The 27,303-nt window shown below is 38.2% G+C and overlaps 1 protein-coding gene across 13 annotated transcripts in view; it reads left to right on the top strand.

Annotated features, from left to right (window-relative positions):
* Window positions 1-27,303, top strand: part of ARSG (arylsulfatase G) — a 215,623-nt gene that overhangs the window by 163,155 nt on the left and 25,165 nt on the right. For all 13 annotated transcript variants that reach the window (XM_007482748.3, XM_007482752.3, XM_056817253.1 and 10 more), the window contains 3 exons: window positions 12,976-13,172; window positions 15,920-16,000; window positions 26,580-26,688. In XM_007482748.3, coding sequence (XP_007482810.2) covers window positions 12,976-13,172; window positions 15,920-16,000; window positions 26,580-26,688 — 387 coding nt within the window. The remainder of the gene's footprint in view (window positions 1-12,975; window positions 13,173-15,919; window positions 16,001-26,579; window positions 26,689-27,303) is intronic.

Below are 27,303 nucleotides of genomic sequence, written 5' to 3'. Positions count from 1 at the left end.
CTCCAGGTGTAACGACTTTTCGTGCCAATGGACCAAGGCTTCCAACGCCGAGAGAGTGGGACTGTCTCTGTGCATCGACTTTTCCACTTAAATCTCCTTCATGCACAAGTATCTTTGTGCAAGGGTACATCAATAGATGATAATGCACAAAGACAATAGTCATTCTCAGTCACCGAGAGACTACCACTATACTATATACTATATATTTGGTCAGGAATGTAGTGAGAACTTTTAAAATTACTCCACCCTACTCAGACTGTGCCTTAGGGGAAGATAAAGTTGCAAACTCCTGATTTAACAATGAAAAGTCCCTAACTCATAGTCATAGTAAAGCTAGAACCTTAAGAGAGGTCTATTTTTAGATCTAATACAAAAGGGTGCTAAGTACCTATAAAGGCTAAATTAGTCACTAAAAAGTCAAGCAACTTACAAAAGGCAATCTTAACAAGAGGTGTGAAATACTCAGAGGTTTTTTTTTTTCTAACCAGAGTAGGTGAGAACCAAAGAAAATGAGAACTAAGAATGGTCAGTTCTGGGAAGAAGCGTCTACTGTGATTGGTAGATGTGAAAATTTAGGGGAGGTAACATAAGAAAAAAATCTCTTTAAAAGGAAACAAAGGGACAAGTTCAGGGCAATTGAATTCAGTGAAAATGTGAATTCAGTTTGGAGGCTAATTTCAGTTTGGGGTGGAAGAACCCAGCTTGAAGACGATCTTGTGGTGAGTGATAAAGACTGACTCGCTCTCCCTTAGGCTTAGGCCTAGGCCATTCTAGGCCCTTTCTACTATTCTCTCTCTCTCTCTCTCTCTCTCTCTCTCTCTCTCTCTCTCTCTCTCTCTCTCTCTCTCTCTCTCTCTCTCTCTCTCTCTCTCTCTCTCTCTCTCTCTCTCTCTCTCTCTTTCTCCTTCCCTTAATTCCTTCATTTATATTCATTAAAATCTCCATAAAACCCAGCTGACTCGAGTATTTTTCATATTTGGGAATTTTCCCATGGCGACCACTCATTTTTTATTTAAATCAAGACACTAAAAATTATCTTTACAATTTGGCCAAAACCTTTACATTTTTTGGCATTCACAGTCTTAGAAATCACATTTTCACAGTTACAGTACTTTGCCAAACTCTGGAGATACAAAGAAAGGCAAAAGAGAATCCTTGGCTTCAAAGTGCTCAAATTGAATGGAGAAGACAACATAAAAACAAGCTATAGATAGCATAAATTGGAAATAATAAACAGAAGAAAGGTATTAAAATTAAGAGAGATCAAGAAAAGTTTCTTGTAGAAAGTAGGATTTTAGCTGAGACTTAAAGGAATCAAGGGAAGTTAGGAGCTATTGCAAGTAGGGAGGGAGAGAATTCCAGTATAGGAAACAGCTAGTGAAAATACCCAGAATCAAGAGATAGAGTTTCTTGTGCAAGGAACAGCAAGACATGTCTCTGTTTCACAAAGTACATGGGGAATGTAAAGTACAAGAAGAAAGAAAATATGTGTATATGGGAAAGGTTAGGCTTTGAATTTCAAAGGATTTCTTAGGTGATAGGAAGACACTAGAGTTTATTGAATGGGGTGGGATGCAAGTTTGGGGGGGGTGATGTAACATGGTTAGACATATAGGAAGATCATTTTAGCAACCAAATGGTGTTTAGAATGGTATTTAGGGGAAAGGTTATGTCAGAGAGACCAATATGCTGACTCTTCCAGTAGCCCAGGTGATGAAATAATGAAGACCTGCACCAAAGTAGAGGCAAGCATCAGCGAAGAGAATATGTGTGACATCCTAAATCTTTATCTCTTGCATTCCTTGCATCTTCTAGCCATCACCGAAACCTGACTTTTTTTGATGATAAAGCCTCCTTGGCCACCCTTTCCAGTACTGGCTATCCCTTCACTCATTCCTCTTGACTTACTGTTTGAGGCAAAGGAGTTGGAATTCTCCCTGCTTCCCATTTCTAATTCTTCATAGAGCTGGGCTTTTACATCCCTATCTGAGATATTTGATGCCATTATCTTTTCCCACAATGAGCAGTGTCCCTTCTTATCCTAGCCATCCTTATTTTGTTTATGCAATGCTTTTTAATAACATATAATTGAAGCTATCTATTTTAACTTTTGTGACCTTTATCTCTTGGTTGTTTGAGAATTTTCCTCTCAGCCATGCTTGTGGAATTTATCTCTATTCATTTTCCTCTTGCTTTTTAATGATAAGTCACATGTGTTTTAACAAGGCATTCTTCAAGATAATGGTTTTCTGTTCTACCCTGAGACAAAGGAAAAACTTGGTAGGAATATCCAATACCATGACATTCACGGAGGAGATGGAGGTAGACTATTGTAGAGGAAAGAATATTGAATTTGGGACTAGGGGATATATACCCACAACTACTACTTAAAATCTGTGTCATTTTTTTTTTTAAATAAACCCTTACCTTCTGTCTTAGAATTAATACTAGGTATTGGTTCCAAGGCAGAAGAGTGGTAAGGGCTAGGCAATGGGGGTCAAGTGACTTGCCCAGGGTCACACAGCTGGGAAAGTGTCTGAGGCCAGATTTGAACCTAGGACCTCCCGTAAATAATATTCTCCCGTCTCTGGGCCTGGTTCTCAATCTACTGGGCCACCCAGCTGCCTCCAAATCTGTATCATCTTAAGAATATTATTTACGGGAGGTCCTAGGTTCAAATCTGGCCTCAGACACTTTCCCAGCTGTGTGACCCTGGGCAAGTTACTTGACCCCCATTGCCTAGCCCTTACCACTCTTCTGTTTTGGTGCCAATACACAGTATTGACTCCAAGATGGAAGGTAAGGGTTTAAAAAAAAAAAAGAATATTATTTAACTTCTTAGAGTCTCAGCTTTCCCATTTATAAAACCATCCCATGGTATTAGGTATTTTCTAATGTCCCTTTCTATTTCTAAATCTTATAATATCTCCATTTGGGGGTGGGAGAAGGGTTGCTATAGAACAGTGTTGGTGAAAACAACACACATTCAGGGAGCTGCTCTGTTCTCCCTCTTCCCAGCACCCGAGTACATTTTTTGCATGCCCCATCCCTCTGTCCAGCCACCCAAAGCCAGTCCTTTTTCCTTCAACTCTCTCTAGTAATGGGGGTAGGGAGGCTCACAGACAACTTGAATTTGCCCTCTGGGCACTTGAACTCAGAAAAGGTTCTCCAAACTGGTAGAGCTTTTGAATCATATAAGGGAGGCAACTACCAACTCTATTCCTGTTTTTGAAAGACTGCATCAATTTTCTCGGGGCTTGTCATCCTTTCTGGTTGTAGAATGGATTTGGGGAAATATCTTCTCAAAATAGAATGTCCTTGACCCAAGGTTTTCCATGTCATGTCAGTAATTTTCCAATTTTCCTTGCTCAAAGACTCCCTGCCACTATAATAACATCCCTCTAGCTACCTCTCAATTACCTTTTTATTTTATGTTATTATCCTTTTCAAGTTGTCTGTATATTGTGACCTTAAAGGCTCTGCCATGATCTAAGGTGGGCCCCTACAGGTCCAGGGAACATTCTTTTGTGAAGTGCTAATTATTCACCCTGAAGAAGAGAAAGGCTGAGACATAATTCCATTATGGTCTTCAAGAGACAGTATGTTATGGTGGAGAGAAGGCTGGAATTAGAGTCATGAATTTGAGTCTGCACATCAGTTTTCTCATTCATTAAATTGAGGATATTGCACTGTCTAGCTTCCAAGATCTTTTCTAGTTCACAGATCTCAGGTTAAGAACCCCAAAATTAGAAGATGGAGACCAACTACTTTCTAGTTTTCCTTAATACTGAACAAAAGACTTAAATTAGAGCAAAACAAGATTAATCCTTAAAAAAGGACTCGTGAAATTTTGTAGTTATTAAATACCTAAACACAGACAAGCTTGACAAATTTTCACCCAGTTTTTATTTTAATTTTTGATTGATACCTTTTGTTTTTACCCAACAGTCACTTCCCAATGAAATATACATCATATTGTATATAAAACATTCTGTCTTGTCACAAATAAAAGAGAGGAGTATGTTTATCTTCTGCCACCTTGGGCTAGGCAAGATTGATCACTGACTTTTAGTTCTGCTGTCTTTTAGTGTTATTTTAGTCTACATTATTATTATCATTATGTACATTGTTCTATTGGTTCCATTTCCTTCCCTTGGCATCAGTTCATAAAAGCCTTTCTACATGTCTTTGAATTCATTGTATTCTCTCTTGCGGTGCAATAATGCCATAGACTGTTTAATTATTCCCCAACCTATAGCTATCTGATTTGTTTCCAGGTTTTGTTGTTGTTGTTGTTGTTGTTTGCTACTACCAAAAAATGATGCCATTTACTATTTGGGCATATATGAGACTTTCTATCTTTGACTTCTTTGGAAAACATGCCTAATCAGGAGATTACCATGTTAAAATATTTGAACAGTTTAATGACATTTCTAGTATAATTTCATTTGCTTTCCAAAACTATCTGCTTAATCTTTACTATAATCCTCCTAAATAGGCAATTTAGACATCATCATACCCATCTTAAGATGAGAAAACTGAGACTTAAAGTTCCTTTTAAAATCCTTTAAAAGGGGGCAGCTGGGTAGCTCAGTGGATTGAGAGTCAGGCCTAGAGATGGAAGGTCCTAGGTTCAAATCTGGCCTCAGACACTTCCCAGCTGTGTGACCCTGGACAAGTCACTTGACCCCTATTGCCTAGCCCTTACCACTCTTCTGCCTTGGAGCCAATATTGGCTCCAAGACAGAAAGAAGGTAAGGGTTTTTAAAAAATGAAAATAAAAATAAAATAAAATAAAATCCTTAAAAAAAAAACCCTGCCTTTTCAATGAATAGAGTAGGGAAAAGGAAGGGAGATCATTCAGAACTGAAAATAAAATTGGATTCATAAAGCATTTATTATCTTTCTTTCCCCCAGTCTGTATTGCTCCTCCACTGAACAATGATTCAAAACAAAAACCCTCACAACAAACACATATAGTATATTAAAACAAATTTCATTGAGAGTATCTCATTGATAATCCACCACCTCTCAGGCAGGAATTGATGGTGAGGTTCATTTTCAATCTTCTGTACACATGGTTTATGACTATATTAATTGAATTTCTAAAGTCTTTTTGGGCAGCTAGGTGGTGCCAGGCTTGGAGTCAGGAAGATCTAGGTTCAAATGTGGCCTCAGACACTTACCAGCTGTGTGACCCTGAATAAGTCACTTACTTTTGTTTCCTTTAGTTTAAATAAGCTGGAGAAGGAAATGGCAAACAATTTTAGTATCTTTGCCACAAAAACCCCAAATGGAGTCACAAAGAGTCAGACATAAATGAAAAATGACTGAACAACAAGTCTTTTAAAGTTGTTTTCTTTATGGCATCATGGTGAGAACTGTTCCCCAAGTTCTGCTTGTCTCACTCTGAAATGCACTGTATATTCCAAAACTCCTTTAAGTAAATAAATACATGAAAACATTTATTGAGAATCACAGAATATTCTAGCTGGAATGGAGTCCTCAGATATATCGAAAATGAAGATTTACTTCACAAAGGGATTAAATAAAGGGGTCCTAACTTGTGAATATCCCCTTTTGTGAGAAAAGACCCGTGATTTTATCAGTTCATAAACTTCCAATATGGGAGTTCATTTTTGACTTATTATTTTAGAGAACTGTCTGGTGCCAAGGGGTTAAGTGATTTGCCTGGGGTCATAAAATTAATATGTATCAGAGGCAAGACTTGAACTCAGTTCTTCCAGACTCTGAGGCCTGCTTTCAATCCATTTTCTCATTGTGCCTTCAAAATAAGATTCAGTTTCTACAAACACACAACATGTGACTTTTCAGATAAATATTTTTGATACAAAGGGAAGCATTAATTTTTTTTATTTGATTTGATTCCCACCCCCCAACCCCCATGGTTACATGATTCTTCTTGTCTCCTTTCCCTCTTTCCTCCTCCCTCCCAGAGTTGACAAGCAATTTCATTGGGTTATACATATATTATCAAAAAAAAAAGCCAGACAGACAACAGTATTTTCATTCCACATAATCTGCTTTTCTCTACCTATGCATATGGGTGGCTCACTGTACAGTCTTTTTTTGCATAGCCAGAATCTCTCTTTCACAAAATTCATGTGGTCTGAAAATGTCATCCACCTGCCCTTACCCCCATCTCCTTGAGTTATAGTAACAAAAATGTCTATGGGTTTTAGACAAGCTACAATTTATGTTTAGATAAAAGAAGAGTTCAGAAAGCATGTGGCTAGAAGAGATAGCTTGTTGAGAGGTGACAGAGGACAAGATATGAGAAGCCCCAGAGGTGCCAGGGAAGGGGAGGGGGAGCAATCTGGGAATTAATGATAAAGGACACTAATAAAAATTTATCAGAGAAACTGAAGGTAGAAGTATAAGAGACTGAGTTAGGGAAGGTAGAATTGCTGTTCTTGGACATTTTATATGGACTAGTGTCCATGAAAGAGAAAAATTTGGTCCCAAAGATCTCCTAGGCACAGTCTAGGGAAGAAGCTGAGTTGAGGTTTGAGCAGCTTTGAGAAGAGCCATTTGATATTATAGAGAAAATACTTGACTCATTTTGTAATTAAAAGAAATATATAAGAAAAATTTTTCAGACTAGGAAGGGGAGCTGGAAGCAATTTTATGTTAAATTGCACTAATCTAAATTGCATAAATAGGCAATATTTACCATAACAATTTAGGAAGGCAACATGATACCCTGGCAAGAATGCCACATTTGAGAATCCGAAAACCTGGGTTCTAATCCCAATTTTGGCAGTCATTAACTTTTTTGGGTCTTAATTATTATATGATATTAGATATTGTAAGTATTATTCCATTTTTATAGGGAGAGGATGTGCTTGCTAAAATTTACAGAGATGGTAATAATGGTAAGAGGTAGTATCAATTAGGACTAACAAAGTTGTACTAACTATATGAATTTAATGGGATATAATTACAGTGTTACAAGAAATGGTAGATGTAAAGAATTTTTTTTACTTAGTCTATAAACATTTATTGCTTATCTATAATGTGCCATTACTGTGCTAAATGCTGAGGATACAAAAAAGAGCAAAAAAAAGAGTCCTTGTCCCCAAGGGACTACAAATTAGAAACCCTTGAGATTCCTGCACACTCTAAGATCTCTTCTTTTTTTTTTTTTATAAAGTCAAATTAACCAATGATTTATCTGTTTTATTGTTTTTTCTTCATAAAACAATTCCTAGCTTTATTTTTTAAATAAAAATATCTTCAATTTTATTTATCTCACCTTTGATTTTGAGTATTTCCATTTTTTTTTAATTGGGGGTTTTAAATTTGTTCTTTTCCCAGTTCTTTTATAATTGCATGCCCAATTAACTGATCTGCTTTTTCTCTCTTGTATTGAGGTATCTCCTTAGAGATAGAAATTTCCCCCTAAATATTTGAATCCAACATATTTTGATATATTATCATCTCATTGTAGTTATTATACTTAAATCAATGATTGTTTCTATGCTTTGTTCTTTAGCCTACTCATTTAATTTCTAATTAATTTTTAAACTATGTTTCCATGACTATTGAATATAATTTTTATTGCATTATGGTCTGAAAAGGATGCATTTGACATTTCTGCTTTTCTGCATTTGCTTGTGAGATTCTTGATACTCTATTACACGATCAGTTTTTGTGAAGATGCCATGTACAGCTGATAAATATTCATTTTTCTTGAAATATATTTTCTAAAATTCGCCATCTCCTTAACTTCTTTATTTTTTTTTATGGTTGGATTTACCTAGCTCTGAATGGAGAAAGCTGTCTATTTCTTCTTGTATCTCATTTAACTTTTCCTTTAAGAATTTGGATGCTATGCCAATTGGTATATATATGTTTAGTATTGATATTACTTCATTGTCTTTGGTGCCTGTAGTAAGATGTATTTCCATGTTTATCTTTTTTAATTAGGTCTATTTTTGCTTTTCTTTTTCTTTGAGACCATAGTTGGTTCTTACCCCAGGATCATACACCTCTCCTTAAACCTCCTAAGTTTTCTTGAGATGGAAAAATGTCTCACCTTGACCTGTTGTAGGCTCTGCCCCTCCAGAATTCTATTTAAGGAATTATTTTAAAGTCGTTTAGAGGAGAATGTTGGGAGAACTAGCTGTTTCTTCTATTCTTCTGTCTTCCATCTCAGAAGTCATTGTATACCTGGAATGACTTTGGAGATTCCTAGATGTAAAGAATTTAGAGAAACAGGGGAAATCTTTTATGAATGGATGCATAGTGAAGTAAGCAGAAACAAATATACAGAATGACCAGAAAAACCTCGATGCTAAATTCTGTTGTAATTATAATGACTAAAGTGGTCATGAGGAAAGTATCTAAAAAATGTACCATTCTCCCTTTTTTGTAGAGGATTATGGGTGTAAAATATTACATATTCTGACAGATTTAATTAATTTGTTGGTTGGTTTTGTTGAGCTTTTTTTTATCCTTCTCTAATTAAAATTTTTTTTTGTTACAAGAAGTGACTCACTAGGTGGAGGGAAGAGGAATATATGAGGAAATGAAGGTGATGTATACAAATTTTAATAAAATAAAAAATTTTCAATAAAAAGATTTAAATCAATTACCCAAGCCCTAAGACCTTATGTGAACCTTTCTTAATAAAAAGCTCTGATTTTGGGCTAGGGCAGACCTAAATTCATATCCAGGAAAAGCCTGGCCCCCAAAAGGGAAAGCTAGGCTTTTTGTTATCTATCTGGTTCATTGCCCCAACACTGATTTCTAAGGGAAATCAATACAACAATGCTTAGATATGGTTCACATCTGTGATCTCTCTTATCAGGTATTAAGCGAGTTCCTTCTAAAAAATGTACTCAGTATAAAAAGTAGAGCTCATGTAGCAGGTGATTATTTATTCCTCTACCACAAAGTGCTTAAAATGACTCACAAATACACATTGACAATTATTTCAAACGTAACTCAATAGCCAATCACTATCATGATAATCTCCCTAAATGTAGAGGTATTTTGTAAGGACTACTGAACAGATATTTCACTTTTACCTCTGACCAATGCTATTTGTCCAACTAACAAATCTGGATTTCAATGCAAGCTAGAACATAATTTTTTTCCCTTTTTAAATTTAGAATAGTTTTCCATGGTTACATGATAAATGATTCACCTCCCCTGACCCCACCACTTTTTCCTTCCCCCTCCAAATCTGACAAACAGTTCCAGTGGGTTATTCATGTATCATTGTTTAAAACTTACAAGCTAGAACATAATTAAGGCTTTTATTAGTTCTTCCAGCTGCAGCACCTTCCTGGTAGTAGTGCATTTTATTCTTTTGAGAAGCAGGAGAGTTTCAGGAAGCAACTCCCACTGGACAATTAGGACGCAGGAATTCCTTGACTTCTCAGAGGACACATGAGGCATCTGTCAAGGATGGAAATGCCCATCTCTTAGGATCATTATTCTCTTATCTGTTCTGTGCTTAGGGAAGGAAGCACAAAACAGGAGAAGTACTCAGGGACTAGAGGCCTAATCTTGAAATTACTCTCCCTCTTCCACACCAGCTAAAAATCTAAAAGAATGTTGTCAGAGTCAGACTCAGTTAGATATGCTCAAAGGAGAGGGAGGGTGATGTGGCCTTTCTTTTCTTTTAAAACCTACTGAATTGGGTGACTTTTCTTGGTTCACTTGAGTCATAGTCAACATAGCCCCCCCCCCCCCCCCCCCAGTTCTGAGGACCAACAGGGGACTGTTTTGTCATCCCAAAGTGTAAGTCCTTCAGTCTGTGACAGAACATATATCCATCCCCATGGAGCTAAAACCCATGCTCCACAGAACAGTCCCTATAATATAAAAAAATGAAAAAAATGTGTAAGAGGGAGGATTTCAAGCCAAGTCCCCTGATTTTAAAGTCTTCTCTTTTTACTCTAATATATTGCTATTGTAATCACCCATTTCTGTATAATAGTATAGAGATCCAAACACACTCAAGTAAAAGGACCTTTTGAGGGGAAGGAGGCACTGAAAAGAATCCCAAAGGCAAGTTTGTTAGAAACATCTGCTCATTCCTATTCCCTTGAGCCATGGTGATGCTAGTGACATCTGTTTGACCACTGGGTGGCAAAATGGTCTACTTTTAGATGATTACTTATAATCCCATTTTTTCACATACTTTCATATAGAATCCTCCTCAAAGTAGGCCCTCAAGAAGGCATACAACTAGTGTGGTTTAAGTGTGGGTCTTCCTAGAACAAAAGAATGAACTAAACCAATGTTTTCCAATTTAAAACATATCACAGAATGTACATTATTGGAATTCTCTATCACAGACAAGTCAGCATGGTTCTCCAATCTCAGCCTGGCAAATCCTCATGGTTCTAGAAAGAGGTACTAGAAGGTAGGAGAATCAGAATCACCCATCTGACTGATGCTCTTTCTATCACATCCCTAAAAGGGTGCATCTGGTCTCTGCTTGAAGATTCCTAGTATGGGGGTAGCTAGTTCCTCCCAAGACAGCTCATTAGTTTTTAGACAGATCTAATTATAAGAAAAATCTTAGACAGGTCTAATTATAAGGAAAATCTTCATTAAATCAAGCCTAAATTTGCCCGTTTCCAACTTCCACTTATTGCTTTGCCATCTGAGGCCAAATAAAACAAAGCTGATGCTTTTTCTATTCAATAACCCTTCAAATATTTTATGACTGTGCTTATTCTTCACTTAGTCTCTCCCCCCCCCCCCCAGTAAAATGATCCTAGTTTTTTCAACTTACATGGTACTCTAATTCCTTGATCATTGTGGTTATCCTCTTTTGAATGAGCTGCAGGTTGTCTCTGTGGCTCTTAAAAAGTAATATCTAGAATGGAACCATATGCCAGCCAGATTTTCTTTTCCCTCATTGATGTTCCTGTGTCTTCCCTCCCTCCCTCCCTCCCTCCCTCCCTCCCTCCCTCCCTCCCTTCCTTCCTTCCTTCCTTCCTTCCTTCCTTCCTTCCTTCCTTCCTTCCTTCCTTCCTTCCTTCCTTCCTTCCTTCCTTCCTTCCTTCCTTCCTTCCTTCCTTCCTTCCTTCCTTCCTTCCTTCCTTCCTTCCTTCCTTCCTTCCTTCCTTCCTTCCTTCCTTCCTCCCTCCCTCCCTCCCTCCCTCCCTCCCTCCCTTCCTTCCTCCCTTCTTTCCTTCCTTCCTTCCTTCCTTCCTTCCTTCCTTCCTTCCTTCCTTCCTTCCTTCCTTCCTTCCTTCCTTCCTTCCTTCCTTCCTTCCTTCCTTCCTTCCTTCCTTCCTTCCTTCCTTCCTTCCTTCCTTCCTTCCTTCCTTCCTTCCTTCCTTCCTTCCTTCCTTCCACCTTAAAATCAATACTAAGTATCAATTACAAGACAAAAGAGTGTTAAAGGCTAGGCAATTGGGGTCAAGTGACTTGCCCAGGGTCACACAGCTAGAAATTATCTGAGACTACATTTGAAGCTAGGACCTCCAATCTACAGGCCTAGTTCTCTATCTGCTGAGCCACGGCCTCCTTGCTCTATACTTTTAAAGTTAGTTTTTTGAACCTAGGTATAAGACTTTATATTTAATCCCAACAAATTTTATTCTGTTCAAGTAGAGCCATAGTCTAGCCAATTCAGTTATTTTCAGATCATGACTCTGGATTCTTGAGAGCAGGGATTGGAGAGAGCCAGAGGGGAAAAGAATAGAATATAGTGGGAAGGAAAAATCATTTTTTAAGAGTTTCTAGATTAAAAAAAAAAAGATTTTTGGTAATAGAAGTTTGACAGACTAATAAAAATTAGCTTAAGTTTAATGGATTAGATCACATGATTTATTTTTATTAATAAGGGGATAAAGGTTCTCTTACAGATGAATGAAGTTTATAGCTAATTCAAAGAAATTTTTAAAATTAGACTTTAGAATATGTTATGAGTGGCAACATGGCATAGTGCCATATAAAATTCTTTTTCCAATATGCTGAGTTTAATTATGACTTTTTCTCAAGCTCACATGAAAATAACTTTATATTACCTGAGCACATATATGTCAAGTCAACAAACATTTAAGCAGCACTTCTTACATGCCAGGCACTGTGCTAAATGCTGGTAATACAAAAAAAGGATAAAAACAGTCCATGCTCTCAAGGAGCTCAGCCTAATGGGGGAGGGAGGGAACAATATTCTAATAATTACTTGTACAGGGCAAATTGGGGAAACCCTTGGAGAAAAGGCACTAGTATTCGGGAGAACTAGAAAAGGCTTTTTGGAGAAGGTGGGATGTTTGCCAAGACTTGAAAGAAGTCAGGGAAACTTAGAGGTGGATATGAGGAGAGAGAAAATTTTGGACAAGGGAAAAGTCAGTAAAAATGCCCCAGAATATAGAAAAAGTATCTTGTTTGAGGAATATCAAGGAGGCCATTGTCCCTGGATCACAGAGTATGTGGTGGAGAGTAAGGTATGAGAAGACTGAAAATGCAGGAAAGGGCCAGGTTATGAAGAGTTTTAATAAAAGCCATACAAGGTGATTGTGCTAAGGAGAAGGAGTGGGATTTGATGGGGAAAAATGATGATCTAAGAGCATTGTGGATAGCAGAGGGAAGGTAATTTTTTTTTGTTTTATTGGACATTTTTAATTAATTAATTTAGAATATTTTTCCATGGTTACAAGATTCATGTTCTTTCCCTCCCCTCTCCCTAACCCCTTCCCATAGCTGACATGCAATTCCACTGGGTTTCATGTGTGTCATTGTTCAAGACCTATTTTCATATTATTGATATCTGCACTAGAGTGATCATTTAGTCTACATCCCCAATCATATCCCCATCAGCCCCTGTGATCAAGCAGTTGTTTTTCTTCTGTGTTTCTATTCCCACAGTTCTTAGAGTAATTTAAAGTAATTTAAAATTTTAATACAATTTAAAACAAATAGCTCTGGACAATCCACAAACAGATAAGTGAAATTTGACTCTTTCTTCCATTTCTATTTCAGTGATAGTGGTCGGCCTTTCTTTCTGTACCTTGCCCTAACTCACATGCATGTTCCCTTAACTGTGACTCATCAGTCAGCAGACTTACCAGGTCAAAGGGTGTACAAGGATAGCCTATGGGAGATGGACAACTTGGTCGGCAGGATAAAGGACAAAGTTGACAGCATTTCAAAAGAAAACACATTCCTCTGGTTTACAGGTAAAGTAGTAAAAAGCAGTCAACCTAACCAAGATGTAATGGATAACCCAGATGAAAATTCTTGTTGCTACCTCCTAGAGGAAATGCCTAAATAAGGTTTACCTTTCATTAAAAGAGAGATCACTCATGACACAGTTTATATTCCTGTATTGCTTCGCTTCAGTTCAACAAACATTTATCAAAGTGTTACTGTGTGTTGGAGAAACTGTATAGGAGCTGGATATTGGGATCTCTCAGGCCAAAGCTGTAGGAACATTATAACTCAGAGAAAAAGCAACCAGATTGGAAGAGAACATGACATTTTCCAATGTTCTGGATTGATGGATGACCTTTGGTGGTTGCTGGGTCTCTCTTCATTGCTAAGAAATCACTTTGGCATTATGGATCAACATAGTCTTCAAGCATTCCTCGTCATTTTGTTGTGGGTTGCAGAGGTGAACCCCTGGGGTTTGGGAAGGATACCTTTTTCAAGAATGCAAGACTGCAAAACTTAGTTTAAAAATAAAAAGAGAAATTTATTAATTTAGAAAGTAATGTTGAGAATGGCCAGGAGGATAGTATAGGTGGAAGAGCAAGATGGAAGACTGCTCCTTGGGAGGACAGGATGGATGGAAAAGCTGTCCCCCAGTCAACATCAATTCTGGGGATTTTATACTCCTTACAACAGATGCTGTGTCATGGTGAGGACGTGACTCTAGAGTGGTAAACTCTCAGGTATTCGGTGGGGGGGGGTTTGGTCATCTGAACGGGTTCGGCCTGGAGACATAGGGGGGTGACCCTCATAAAGGATTCTTTAGTTTAGGGAACAGACAGATGTCTTAGATACAGCCTGATGGTATCGAGGGATAGCCTGGAGTTGCATCTCTCTGTCCATCTTAAATCTAAAGGATGATCAAAGGAGGATAATCCTCTCAGGGTTTTATAGGAGTTATTAGATGTTTGGGGTTAGGAGTCACAAAGATGTAAGGGAGCAAAGGAATTTCCCTGATAATAGTTTGTCTGAGTTTCTGGTGATACAATGCCCATGCCAATTTGATAATAAAGAATTCTTAGCAAATATTATTTTAAATTTGAGGTTGAGGTCTTTCTTTGACTGTTTAGAGGTCTAAAAGAGAGTTAGAAAAACATATAAAAGAAGTCTCAGTTCAGATATACCTAGTCTAGGGATAAGAAATCCATCTGTTTCTGAAAATAAATTAAGTTCAGGATTTGTATGATAGTGAGCTTCTTAAAGGGAAGAACCATATTTATTTATTTTTGAGAGGCCACATTTAAAGCTAAATACAATCGGTAATTTACAATACAATTGAATGCTCAAGAAATAGGAATGTGTTCTCCATCATGGATTAAGACAGTGTTACTTAGAGTTATTTTTCTAAAAGTAGAGATAGTCTGTACCTTCTCTTCTCTTGTTCAAGTTGTTATCAGTGTAACCTATCTGTGAGATTGCTGACTGGTGTTGCGGTTGGTTGGGCTGGGGAACAGATTTTTTTTTACCTCTGTGCGAAACTAATAGTTGCAAAGGGGGGTGAATAACAACTTTGGTTTCTTGTGGAACCATGGAAAGAGTACTTAGTTTAAGTTTGGAGACATGGAATTGAGTCCCAGCTCTGCCATTTATTGGCCATAGTGAGACTGATGACTTTGTGCAACTCTGCCTTCATTTAAATTTAATTCACACACAAGTCAAGATATAACCCCCATATGGTGTCATTGGCCATCTTTGAAAACGAAGAACAAACAACAACCACTACCATAGAAAACCTCTAAACTTTTAACTTCCTCATCTGTAAAGTGGGAGTAGGGGTTGGGGGTGGGGATGCTGTCACTACCTACCTTAGTAGGTTGTAAGAATCACCTAAGGGGGAATATATATTTGTGTGTATGTTTACATACATGTCAACCTAATTCAAGTAGAAGTCAAAGTTGGTGCTTTTGTTATTTAAAGTTTTAAATAAGTATATTTAAAGATATGTCTGTGTATACACTACATATTTATGTATATATGTATATGTTATATATAGATCTATAAATACATATATGTGTGCATATATGTGTATATATAAAGATATATACTAATACTGTATAGACAAGGTTAAAGACTATTTTTCAGAGAACTCACACAAGGCAGGCACTCACCTGGAGGTCAGAAGAAATGATATAAGGACACACTCCAACACTTTGAAGAACTTCGGCATTGACTGTGTGAGATGGGAGCTACAAGACCTATGTGCATAGCATACCCACATCAAAGAACATGCTGTGCTCTATAAGCAAAGAAAAATTGCAGTAGCTGAAAAGAAACATGAGATGCACAAATTTAGAAACATTTTTAGCCCAAATGTTTATTTGGGCTATTTTTGCTCAACATATAGAATAGCATTCTGAGCTCATATTGGTTGGATCAGCTGCAGTTGGGCACACTCAACCCCAACATAGTGATGTCATTTGGGTCCTTTTTGAGTATAAAGAACAACAACCAACCAACCATATAGTACAATACATACATATAAACATGTACATATGTATGTGTGTGTAGGAAAACTGTGGAGAACTCTGTGAAAGTCCAGTGTTGTTATTATTGACCCTGTTCACACCAGATATCTTCTGACTACTCATTAAGATTACCCAATGCTTTAAATAACAAAAGTACAGCCACTGACTTCTATTTGAATTAACTTGTCTTGAATGATTGTCATGGTGCCAAGGTTGTCTCAACTTTTATATCCTGTATCTTTTGCTTCTAGGGGACAATGGTCCATGGTCTCAGAAATGTGAGCTGGCAGGACATGTGGGACCTTTCACTGGACTATGGCAAATGAATAGAGGTAGGGAGTGGATCTTCCCCTTTATTTTGGTAAGAAGGGATTCATTTGGGATTTAGTGTGGTAGCTTATGCTGAGAAGCTGAGATTTCTGTCACTGGGATTCCAAAACACATTCTGCTCTCAATAAATATCACTCTTGTTCTAGTAACATGGCAGTAGAAATACTGGCCAACTTCCCAGTTGAAGAAAAGTCTGATTCCTAATTGACTTCTTTAGCATTATCTTTAATGGTTCTCTCCCATGAACCAAGCCTTCCATTCTAGTCAAACTGGTCTTGCACACAGAGCCTTCTGCTTTTCTGTCTTTGCACTTGGTCTTTCACAATTCTTTCTTCCACACTGCTCCCTAGCCCCAACTGATGCAAATCTTATTTATTCTTAAAGATTCAATTATAATCTCACCTATTTCATGATGCCTTTCCTGATTAAACTGATCCATTGTCAGCTCTTCACTTTTCCTTTCTCTGAATTCTATTGCTTTCTTTCCCCCATGACCTCTTGATGCTATAATATGTATTTTGAGTATCACAAATCAAGAATTAGTTGCAAATCCAGAGGAATTTAGAAGTATAGTAGATTTTTGATGATCCATGAACAAACTTTAAAATCCTGGACCTATTTACACCTACCAGCCAGTACCTTAGGAAGGTATGTTCCCATGTTACTTCTTATTGTACTTTTAGGAGGTAAAGACTAGTGTAAAGAGAGGGAAATATGACTTCCCTACTCCATCCTTATCAATTCAGTTGATACAGTCATAGGATTTAGTCACAGTTGATGAATTTTTAATGTGGCAAATGTAAAAATTAAAATTAAATCTCAATAATAAAAATATATTTTAATAGATTTATTAATGATTATTAGAAATAAATGAGTAAAAGGGATAAAATAAAAACCACGTGCCCATGGCTAATTAGCCTGTTCAAAACTCCCATGCTTACCACCACCATCCTTGCCAGCAAGCCAAAGAGGCTAGGACTCTCCATGTCACTACCTAATATCCCTTGTCTACAGGAAGTACATAACGACAGGAAGTCAGTGAGCTCCTGGGAAATGTAGTTCTTTTTTTAGGATAACAGGTTTTCAATTATACACAATATAAATATTAAAATTAACTGTAAAATTGTGACCATGCCTTTATGAAGTTCAAATAAGTTCCTTGATTGGCTAAACGAAAACCTATCCTTACTTCTGATGGCCATTAAATTGATTGAGTTATTAGGTATTATTATTATTATGTTATTATTAGGCCAAATCTCTTTAGAAGCAGAACTATTTTACCAATAAATTAGAGGAAGCAGAGATACTCTGTCTAGACAGACACAGATACAGGAAGGCTGTCACTTGAGGGAGAAGCAGCTTTGAGGAAATGAAACACCTGATGGTAGAGGAGGGAGATAAAAGTGGGAAAAAGCAGACCTTAGAAGCCCACCTGAGCAACATGGCCATCAGAGACATTGCACCCAAGGGGAGCTGCCAGAGGTCTGATGAAGAGGATTACCAGATTCTGTATTATCAGGAGTTGGACTTTGCCACATAGGTATTCCGCTGGGTGCCCCATTGCCATCATACTCTAAGTATGAATTCATTCTTTCTATGTATGCTGTATGCATTCTTGGTTTGGGGGATGGGGTGGATGTTTTGCCAGTACTGTAGTCTGTCATTCTAGCAAATGCCTTTGCTAAGAGCTAGTTGGGTCTATTGGCTGATTTTTAGTGGAAAGCATACAGGTAGGGCTCATGAGCTATAGCATCAATGGCGGGGCTCATAGGGTAGCAGCCATCTATTGTAGATCCGGCTGTTGAGCATGAATGCTAGTTTGAGTTGAGGGAGTATATCCCAGATGAAATATTACACTAATTTTAATAGTGAAATGGAAAATTGATTCTAAACTTTATGGCTAAGATAAAAAAATAAATGCTCTCTATTTGGTTTTAAAACTCTAATCTAGATGAGTCCTTTTGATCAAACTAGAGCTTTTGAGCTACCAGGGCTGAGATAATGTAGTGCAGTGGAAAAATCTATGGGCTAGGAGTCCATGGGAGTCCTGGTTCTATTGAGACTGGGCAAATCACTTACCTGCCCTGGAACTCTTTCTTGGTTGGTAAAGTGAGAAGGTCAGAAGAGATGACATCTAAAGCCAGTTCTAACTTATTTGATTTTTGGTTTTGTACCTGGCATAAATTGATGTAAACAAAGGGCTGAGAGAGATTGTGGGATACACAGGTATATGTGTGTTGTGGTGCTATGAATGCTTTCTCCAATGGTTCCAATTGTGATTCTTGCTTCCTTACAGCTTAATGATTATCATCCCTATCCCCAATGGGATAGGACTAGTCAACACAACTTCTTTGATGTTCTTATGGAAAGATAATAAGGAGCAGAGGGCAAGAAACTAGAAAGAAGAGAGCCTAGAGAATCTAAAGTTAATGGTTTATTTGTTTTTAGCATTTAGCAGCATAGATTTTTACAAGGAAACAAATTTCTTTAGTGTTCTAAGTGAGGAGTATGCACAGTGGAAATCTTGCTACTGAACCACCAATTAAATCCACTAAACATTTAAGACTCTACTAAGTATAAAGCACTTTGCTAAGCCCTAGGGATACAAAAATCAAAAACGACACAGTCTTCTTTCGGAGCTTATACTCCACTTGAGGGAGTGGGGAGAGGAGGGGCAGTCTGTAGGACAGATATCTCAGCTGGTCCCTTTTGTGGTGCATTTTTGAAACATAGACTTGGGGGATGTGTACTATGCCCACAGAAGAGGGTTTTTTTCCTGTGTTTGAAACTAACTGACCTGCTGAGTGATTGTACTGTACCTGCCCTGCTGTTCTCATTAGCACAAGGTTCTCACCTACAGAGCAGAAGTTAAAAATAACCACAATGTGAAATGTAGCAGCAAAGCATCCAGGTATATATCACTGAATTTATAGACTTTTAGAGCTAGAAGGGACCTTAGTGATCATGTAGTCTAACCCTCTAGTTTTACAGGTAAAGCCAGAGAGGGAAAATAACTTGCCCAAGATAATGTAGCTAGCATTGTTGTAGGGATGCAGACTGACTGTCAGGGATGACTGCTTCTCTCCACCATGCTTCCTTTTTGGCTGTGAAGAAAAATTTCCCTAATGTAATATAACATCCTGGCCCCTTGTAAAGTTACAGGAAGGCCTGTTCCTCTTTGAAGAGTGTGCTTTGCAATGTAAGAATGAGGGAGGCGGAGGTAGGGGTGAGGGGGAAGCCGGTAACTGTAGGGGAAAAAAATGTCTTGGCTTACATACAGACACAACAGTTTCCTGGAGTTTGGACTTTGAATGTTGTGTTCTGGGTTTGGACTACAGAGATCACATGTTTTTTCTTAAGAAATATTTTATTTTTTTCCGATTACATAGAAAAAAATTTTTAACATTTCAAAAAAATTTTGATTCCAAATTCTCTCCCTCCTTCCCCTCCCCTTCCTTGAGAAGGCATGCAATTTAATATAATCACATGCTTTTTGTAATTTTACTGAGTGTCCACTTTCACACTATGTCCCTCATAATGTGTTCTTTGGGATATGCAGTATTTTATTTTGGAGAGGGCTGGAATGTTACCCCCTGACTCTTCACAATGACCTGATGTTAGCCTGCCACTTTTCAAGTAGACTTTGTCAGAAACTTCGAGACCTAGATGAACTAACCCTTTAATTCATAAAATTTAAAGCAAGACGGTATCTCAGAGATCAATTGGTTCAAACCCCTTATTTTCCATGTAAGGACATTGTGATTCAAAGGAGAAAAAACACAATAGCTAGTTAATAACTTAATTGAGAGAAACTAGTTCTCCTGAGTCCCAGTAGTATTCATGTCATCTCCACTTCTCTCTCTCTCTCTTTCTCTCTCTCTTTCCTCCCCAATCTTCCCTTCTTCCCTTCTTCCTTTCCTTCCTTCCTTCCTTCCTTCCTTCCTTCCTTCCTTCCTTCCTTCCTTCCTTCCTTCCTTCCTTCCTTCCTTCCTTCCTTCCTTCCTTCCTTCCTTCCTTCCTTCCTTCCTTCCTTCTGGCTAGGCAATTGGGTAATAAGTGACTTGTCCAGGATCACAGAGCTAAGAAATTTTTGAGGCTAGATTTGATTTCAGGACCTTTCATCTCTGGGCCTGGTTCTGTCCAGTGAGCCACCTAACTGCCTCTTCCTCCATCCTCTATCCTCCATCTCTCTCTCTCTCCTTCTCCCCTTTTCTCTCTTTTTCTCCTTGCCCCATCTCCTCTGACCTTACATCCAATGCTTTCTCTGTCATACTTTGGTACTTCTTATTTCTCTAACTGAAATGATTCACTAATCATCCTATTTTTGCTTTTTCTCTCACTTCAAGCCTGTCCTAAATCAACAGTTCTCAAAGTTTTGGGTCTCAGGACCCCCTTTACACTCTTAAAAATTATTAGGGACCCTCAAAGAGCTTTTTTTTGTGAAGATTATACCTATTTATAATTACCAAATTAGAAATTAAAACATGATAGTATTATTATGAAAAATGTTGACCTATTCTAAGTTGTGCTCACACCTGCAACATCACATTGATTTCCCTAAAAGGGTCTTGAAGATCCCCAGATCATACTTTGAGAACCATTGACCTAGATGATTTTAAGAGGCAAAAGAAGTTAATGGAAGAGAGTTGGGAGAGGTACATAGCTGACACCTGCATAATAAAACCAAATTAGGTCTTTTTTTTCAATGTTATAAAATTTGAAAGTAACTCATTTGTATTCCTTATATTGTCATTTTTTGTTGTTTTTTTTTAAACAAAAAAGTATTGAAACTACAAAAAAGGAAAAATGTTTAAATGTGTTGCAAATACATTTTTAATTACCTAGATTTTAGACACCTGAGAAAGTACTAAGAATTTAAGTTGAGTGAATTCATTGTAGAATTGGAGGCTGAATCTTGGGGTCCTTGTTCTAGTCAGCTAGACCCGGTTTCATTCTCATTTGAATTTCAGCATTTCTTGGTGTGGTGGGATCAGAGATGAGATATTACTTAGAAAAACCCTTTTAGATCAGATGAAAGGGTGACTGAAGAGACCGTTTGTATTTTCACAATCAGGGGGACACAAAGTAATTTAGCCTTTTCTCAAAAACTGACCTGTTTCATCAGGCCGAGAGCTGCCTTGGCACTCAAGAACTTCATAAAGCCCCACTTTGTGCATTCCTTTTTGGCTACCTGATGAGGCAGCAACAGAGTACAGCTGATGTGATGGGGCAGGAGCCCTGATTTTGCCTTGTTGCCTCTTTGTGGGGTTGCCCAGCTTAGCACTGTGGCTTGTAAGAGGGATTAGAGGACTGGACCACATTCTCTCCTTGGTTTCTCTGGTTAGCTAGAATAGATTAAGAGGGAGGGGCCCAGAGCACTCTTTCTCAAGGTCAAAGGACAGAAGGTACAAGGACGAAGGCCCCTGGGCCCCTGGGCCCCTAGGGATTCATCTGGTAATCTTGGAGCATCTTTCTGGACTGCGGTGTTCTCAACTGTAAAATGAGGGGATTGGACTAGATGACCTCAAAGGCGTTTAGCCTGGGGTCTGTGAACTTTTTCTTAAAAATATTTTGAAAACTATAGTTCAATATTATTTGTATCCTTTGTAAGTTTATGCATTTGTTTTTTCATTTAAAAATATTTTTCTGAGAAGAGATCCATCAGTTTCACCAAGCTGTCAGAGGAGTCTGTGATACACATACAATGTACACACAGACACAGACACACACATAAATGTTAATATTCCTTGATCACTAAATATATAATAATCCCATGTAGCATATGACTTAGATTCTTAGGTTCAGGGTCCTAGGAATCACCACTCCTCCCTTTCCTGACACTACCCCCAGACCTAATTTCCTATTTAGTGTGGAAGTGATGACTTGTTTTTTCCCTTGTTTTTTCCCCAAGATGAATGCTCCTCTGTCTACTTCTTTGGCTTAATTTGAAGAACAGAATTGCTGTGCCTCCCCTCCCCCTCTCTGCATCTCCCAGTGATGAGGAAGCATTCTGTTGTATTTGTGTATTTGGCATCCTGCTGCGCCCAGGAGACCTTGACAGTTTATAATTTGATGCTATCAGGTTGTTGCGTAACCTTTCCCACTGGGAAGCAACATTCTGTATCCTGGGCTTTCCATCAAGCAGGAGGCTGGGCAGGCAGGCAGGGAAGGATGTGCTTGCTGCTGGGTGCATTAGCACTTGCAGGCTGTTGGTGATGCCTTTGAAAACGTTTGTCAGGTCATCTACTAGTGATTCAGAAAGAGAGAGGAAGTTTCTGAAAGAGATTCAGGAAGTCCAGAATGAGGTCTACTCCAGAGTATTTTGATCACATCGCCTATTCTAAGCTGTGCCCATATCCGCAACGTCATATTGATTTCCAAGTATATCCTTCCTCTTGCTTTTCCCAGGGAGTCACCCCTTGTAACAAAAATTTTTAAAGAATAAGAAAAAAAATCAGCTCAGCAGAAATAATCAACATATTAACCATATCTGACAGCATTCACTATTCTATACCTATAGTTCCCCCACTTTGCAGTGAAGAGAATTAGGTACATTTTCACAACTTTTCCTCACAGCCATACTTAGTCATTATGATTATACAAGATTCAAGTTCATTTTATTGTTAATTCCCTTTAAATTATGGCCATCTTGTGTGCTATTTTCCCAATTCAAAGCAAAACCATTTAAAGAAATGGAATGAGGGGGCAGCTAGGTAGCTCAGTGGATTGAGAGTCAGGCCCAGAGATGGGAGGTCCTGGGTTCAAATCTGACCTCAGACATTTCCTAGCTATGTGACCTTGAGCAAGTCACTTAATCCCCATTGCCTAGCCCTGACTGCTCTTCTGCCTTGGAACCAATACACAGTATTGATTCCAAGACAGAAGGTAAGGGTTATTAAAAAAAATAAAGAAATGGAATGAGGGTGAGGAACAAGCATTTATATAGTACTTGCTATATGCCATGCACTGTGTTAAGCACTTTAGAAATATCATCTCATTCAATCTTCCCAACAATCCTGGAAGTCAGGGGCTGTTATTGTCCCCATCTTTCAACTGAGGAAACTGAGGCAGATAGAAGTTAAGTGATTTGACCAAGGTCAGACAGCTAATAAGTGTCTTGTAAGGGAGAAAAGGGGTTTATTTATTTTAAAAAGGTTGGACTGGATTATATTTAAAATAGGGTCACCAGGAATTTATATTAATTCCAAAGAGATTTATTTGCAATTTATTTACAAGATATAGAAAGTGTGAACTTAGAAAATCAGAGAGAGGAGAGGGTAAGATATCTAGCTTAAGCACTAAGAATTTTTCTCTGACCCCTGGCTCAACCTGGGCCAGGGGAGTTTAGTCCTTAACTGGAGAGGCCTCAACCCTTGTAGCCAAGGCCCTGGGGATACGGGAAGCCTCTCTGAAGAGGATAGGTCTCTATTGAAGATAATCTCTTCAGAAATATCCAGGAAGAAGTCAGCTTTTTTCACTCATCACATGTCAGTCCAGAGGAAGAGATTTAAGAACAGCCTCACCAGGAATAGGGTCTCTGGTCCAGTCAGCAGATTCTTCTCTAGTCTCAACTCCAAAGAATGAAGAACTGCCTCTCACAAGAAGTTCTACTCCAACTAGAACTCCAAATAAAAACTGCACTCAGGAAGTTGTAACTCCCTTTTAAAGACAATTTCTTTTGCATCACTTCCTGTGTCTTCCCCTAATTTTATGTCTACCAATCACAGTTGAAGCTTTGCTTTAGGACTGCCTCAATTTAATTCTGATTCATCACCCACTATTGCACACATGGGTCACAAACCTCCCACTTAATGATTAAGTGGAATGTTTATACTTTTGGTGATTAGATCTAAAGGATCTAAGGGAACATCTCTCTATTCAACTTTAAGTAGGGTGTTTACACTTTTGGTAATTAAATCTAAAAATGGGAGGGGAGTTAATTTAATCTTCACAATCAGGGGAGAGTTAATTAATTTCATTTTCACAGTCGGGGAGAGTTAAATTTAATCTTCACAGTCTGAAGCAGTATTTGAACTCAAATCTTCCTGACCTGGTCAATCCTTTGAGAGCTTTGGTGTCATTTAGTTTCAGAGTAAGAAAAGTACCAACTAAATATTTTCCTCACCTATAAGACATACTATCCTTGGAAAGATTGGTCAATTAAAAAAAGATCCTTGCCTTCTCTCTTAGAATTGGTACTAAGTATTATTTCCAAGTCAGAAGAATGGCAAGGGCTAGGCAATTGGGGTTAGCTAACTTTATCAAGGTCATAGAACTAGGAAATATCTGAGGTCAGTGTCTCATCTCCAGGTCTGGTTCTCTAACCACTGAGCAACCTAGCAGCCTCAAGATTGGACACTCTTAGGAAACATGTGGAGAGGGGCACATGTGTGGCTAGGGCTCATATTTGGAGAAGCATCCAAGGAGGAGGGAACACCTGTGACTGAGAGCAACTCACATTTTTGATGCTCTAAGACAGCTGCTTTTTTATTTTTATTTTTTGGTCTGTTTCCTTGAAAAAAATTAAATGTTGGGGTGAGCTAAGTGCCACAGTGGATTGAGAGTCAGGCACAGAGATGGGAGGTTCTGGGTTCAAATCTAACCTTAGACATTTCCTAGGTGTGTGATCCTTGGAAAGTCACTTATCTCCCATTGCCTAACTCTTATTACTCCTCAGCCTCAGCACCAAAATACAGTATTGATTCTAAGGTGGAAGGTAAAGGTTTTTTAAAAATTAAATGTTCTTTTTAAATTATTAATTTTATCATTAACAAATAGAAACATTTCAGTTTATAAAGAAGAACAGAGAAGGATTCTATATGAATTCTATATGAAAACTTCTATTAGGCAGAACTTTAAAAAATTTTAATTTAATTTTAATGAGGTAGTAACAAAAGCTGTTTCTCTCTTCACATGATGTCATTGCATTGCCTCTGTCAGATCTATTCTCTACTAGTTTCTGCTAAATCACATAGTGCCCACTGGATGCCACTTTCATGGATTCATCCATTGCCAATACTGGACACTGCTCAGCTGGATGCAGAGTCAGTGCCACAGGGGGCTCCATTAGACAATGCTCTGTCATTGATATAGTCTGTGCCAGTTGCTACTGGGAATGGTCCCACTATGTGTGTAGTTATAGAGCTTCCATTGAAATCCTTGGGCTACAGTGTGATTTCTGCCTCATGAGAAGTGTGATCACTGATCAACCTTTTAGTGCAAAATCTTGAGCCTTAAAAAAACAAAACAAAACAGTTCCTTTAGAATAGCAGCTGTCCAGTAATGGACTAACAAAATCTTTTAGGAGAAATAAATCTTGGCTCCCTCCACTCCCCAACTCCAGTGAAGCGAATTGTCTTTTCCCCTTTAGAGTCTTGGTTTCTGAAACCTGTTACAAAAAAGATCCTCAGCCCAAGACACCAATCCCTTTAGGGCAAAAAGCAGATACCTTCCCAAGTAGCTATTGCTTTTGGATTAGCTCTTTTTTTGGATTAAGCCCTTTGGTCTCTGGGATTGGGGGTCTCCATGGACAACTTCATTATAGTTCAGGACAAGTAGACTGTATGCCTCTTGATTTTAATTTCTGAAGGCTAAATCTTACGGCATTATCTCTTAACCCATTGGAGAAGAAGGAAATGGCAAACCATACCCCACGGACAGTTTGGTTCCCAGTTCATAAAGAGTCAGTTACAACTGAACAACAACAAGGCAGGGAAGTCAATGAAGGCTTCATGGAATAGGCAGCTTCTGAGTTGGGCCTTGAAGGATGAGAAGAATTTTAGCAGATGAAGATAAAGAGGGAATGCATTCCAGAAATAGGGGAGCAGGCATCCATTCCATTAGCAAGAGTGATTGAGAGTGAACTTAAGACTTCATTTTTGAGAAGAAATGAGTTTTGGATAAAAGTAGGCATTACAAGACAAAAGTAAGATAAACATTTTCTAATACAAGCTGTATATAATCAAAATATGTTTCCTGAATTCTATGTATTTTTATATAAGAGATGAGATTTTTATTTTCAAAAAAAGGCAAAAAATCATTTGAGTTTCTACAAAAACTGGTTGTGAGAAAGAACAAAGCATTTGGAGAATTTCCTGTGTATTATGCTTGGCTTGAAGCATCAAAAAAGTTCAGTTTGCAATAATATGACTACAGATCAACACAAATGTCTCCTTTTTTCCTTCCCTCCCAGTCAGCTTAATTGTTTTCATTATTCAAGCTAGAAAATCATGGGGATATATGACTAAGTTATGTGTAACTGTGTACAGTGTTTGCCTTGGAAGGGTGCTTTGCACATTAACTGGTGACATTTTGGTCTCTCTGAACTGAAGGTGGGGTTGAGGGGAATGTTCATAGTTAATTCAATTGGTCTTCAAGACTTTTTGTAAACACAATTTAAACTTTTCCAGCCTCCTGGGTTCCACAGAGTTGGGTAATTGCTTAGTGATTCAAAATGTCTCCTTTATTTTAATCTGTGGAAATTCTTAGCTCATAAGAAGTCTAATAATCACAGTCCTATGGCTAAAGTGAAGCATCTTTCTGTTGCAATCATAAGCTAATGGCCTCCAACTTCTCTTGCAGGGGGAAGTTCAGCCAAGCAGACTACATGGGAAGGAGGGCATCGTGTACCAGCTATAGCTTACTGGCCTGGCAGAGTGCCAGCCAATGTCACCAGCACTGCTTTGTTAAGGTGAGAAGCTAAAACTGCCTTGCCACTGGAGCTTTTTAATTTGGAGAAATCATAGATGTCCTGCTAGCTGCAGTTTTGATCACATGGAAAAAGGAAGAGTGGCTTTGGCAAACATGGGTTGGGCACTTAGAGTCTCAAGCAAGCCAGGAGTATTTTGGAGCAGAAGCATCTCATAGTCCTTGGATTCCAATCCCCTCATTTCCCAGGTGCACAAACTGAGGATCAGAGATATTAAATGAATAGTTTAAAGTCTCTTGGTGACAATGGAAAAAATCAAGTCCTTGCCTTTGTTTTTCAAGAGGGAAGGTACCAAAGATACTTTTTATCCCACAATTTTCCCAAGGAAAGGGACCTAGTTAAGAAAGCAAAGTATTTTTAAGTACTTAATTTGACATACTAATTGAATATATATCCCAGTGCTACTGCAGTGAACAAAGTCAGTGGACTTAAAACCTGGCTTTTATAAAGGCACCGAGGAAATTCTAGTTTCCTTAGCATCAAGTAGGGCTGCATCATTAAAAGCTCAAAAAATTATAGAACTCCCAAAAGCATAAGGGTCATAGACTCTACTAGTTGGTCCTTAAATAAGTAGGTATTCTGAAATATGCCTCCTCA

Source organism: Monodelphis domestica, chromosome 2 (assembly GCF_027887165.1).
Source record: "Monodelphis domestica isolate mMonDom1 chromosome 2, mMonDom1.pri, whole genome shotgun sequence".
NCBI classification, from domain to species: Eukaryota; Metazoa; Chordata; class Mammalia; order Didelphimorphia; family Didelphidae; genus Monodelphis; species Monodelphis domestica.
This window is presented reverse-complemented; position numbering and strand designations above follow the sequence as displayed.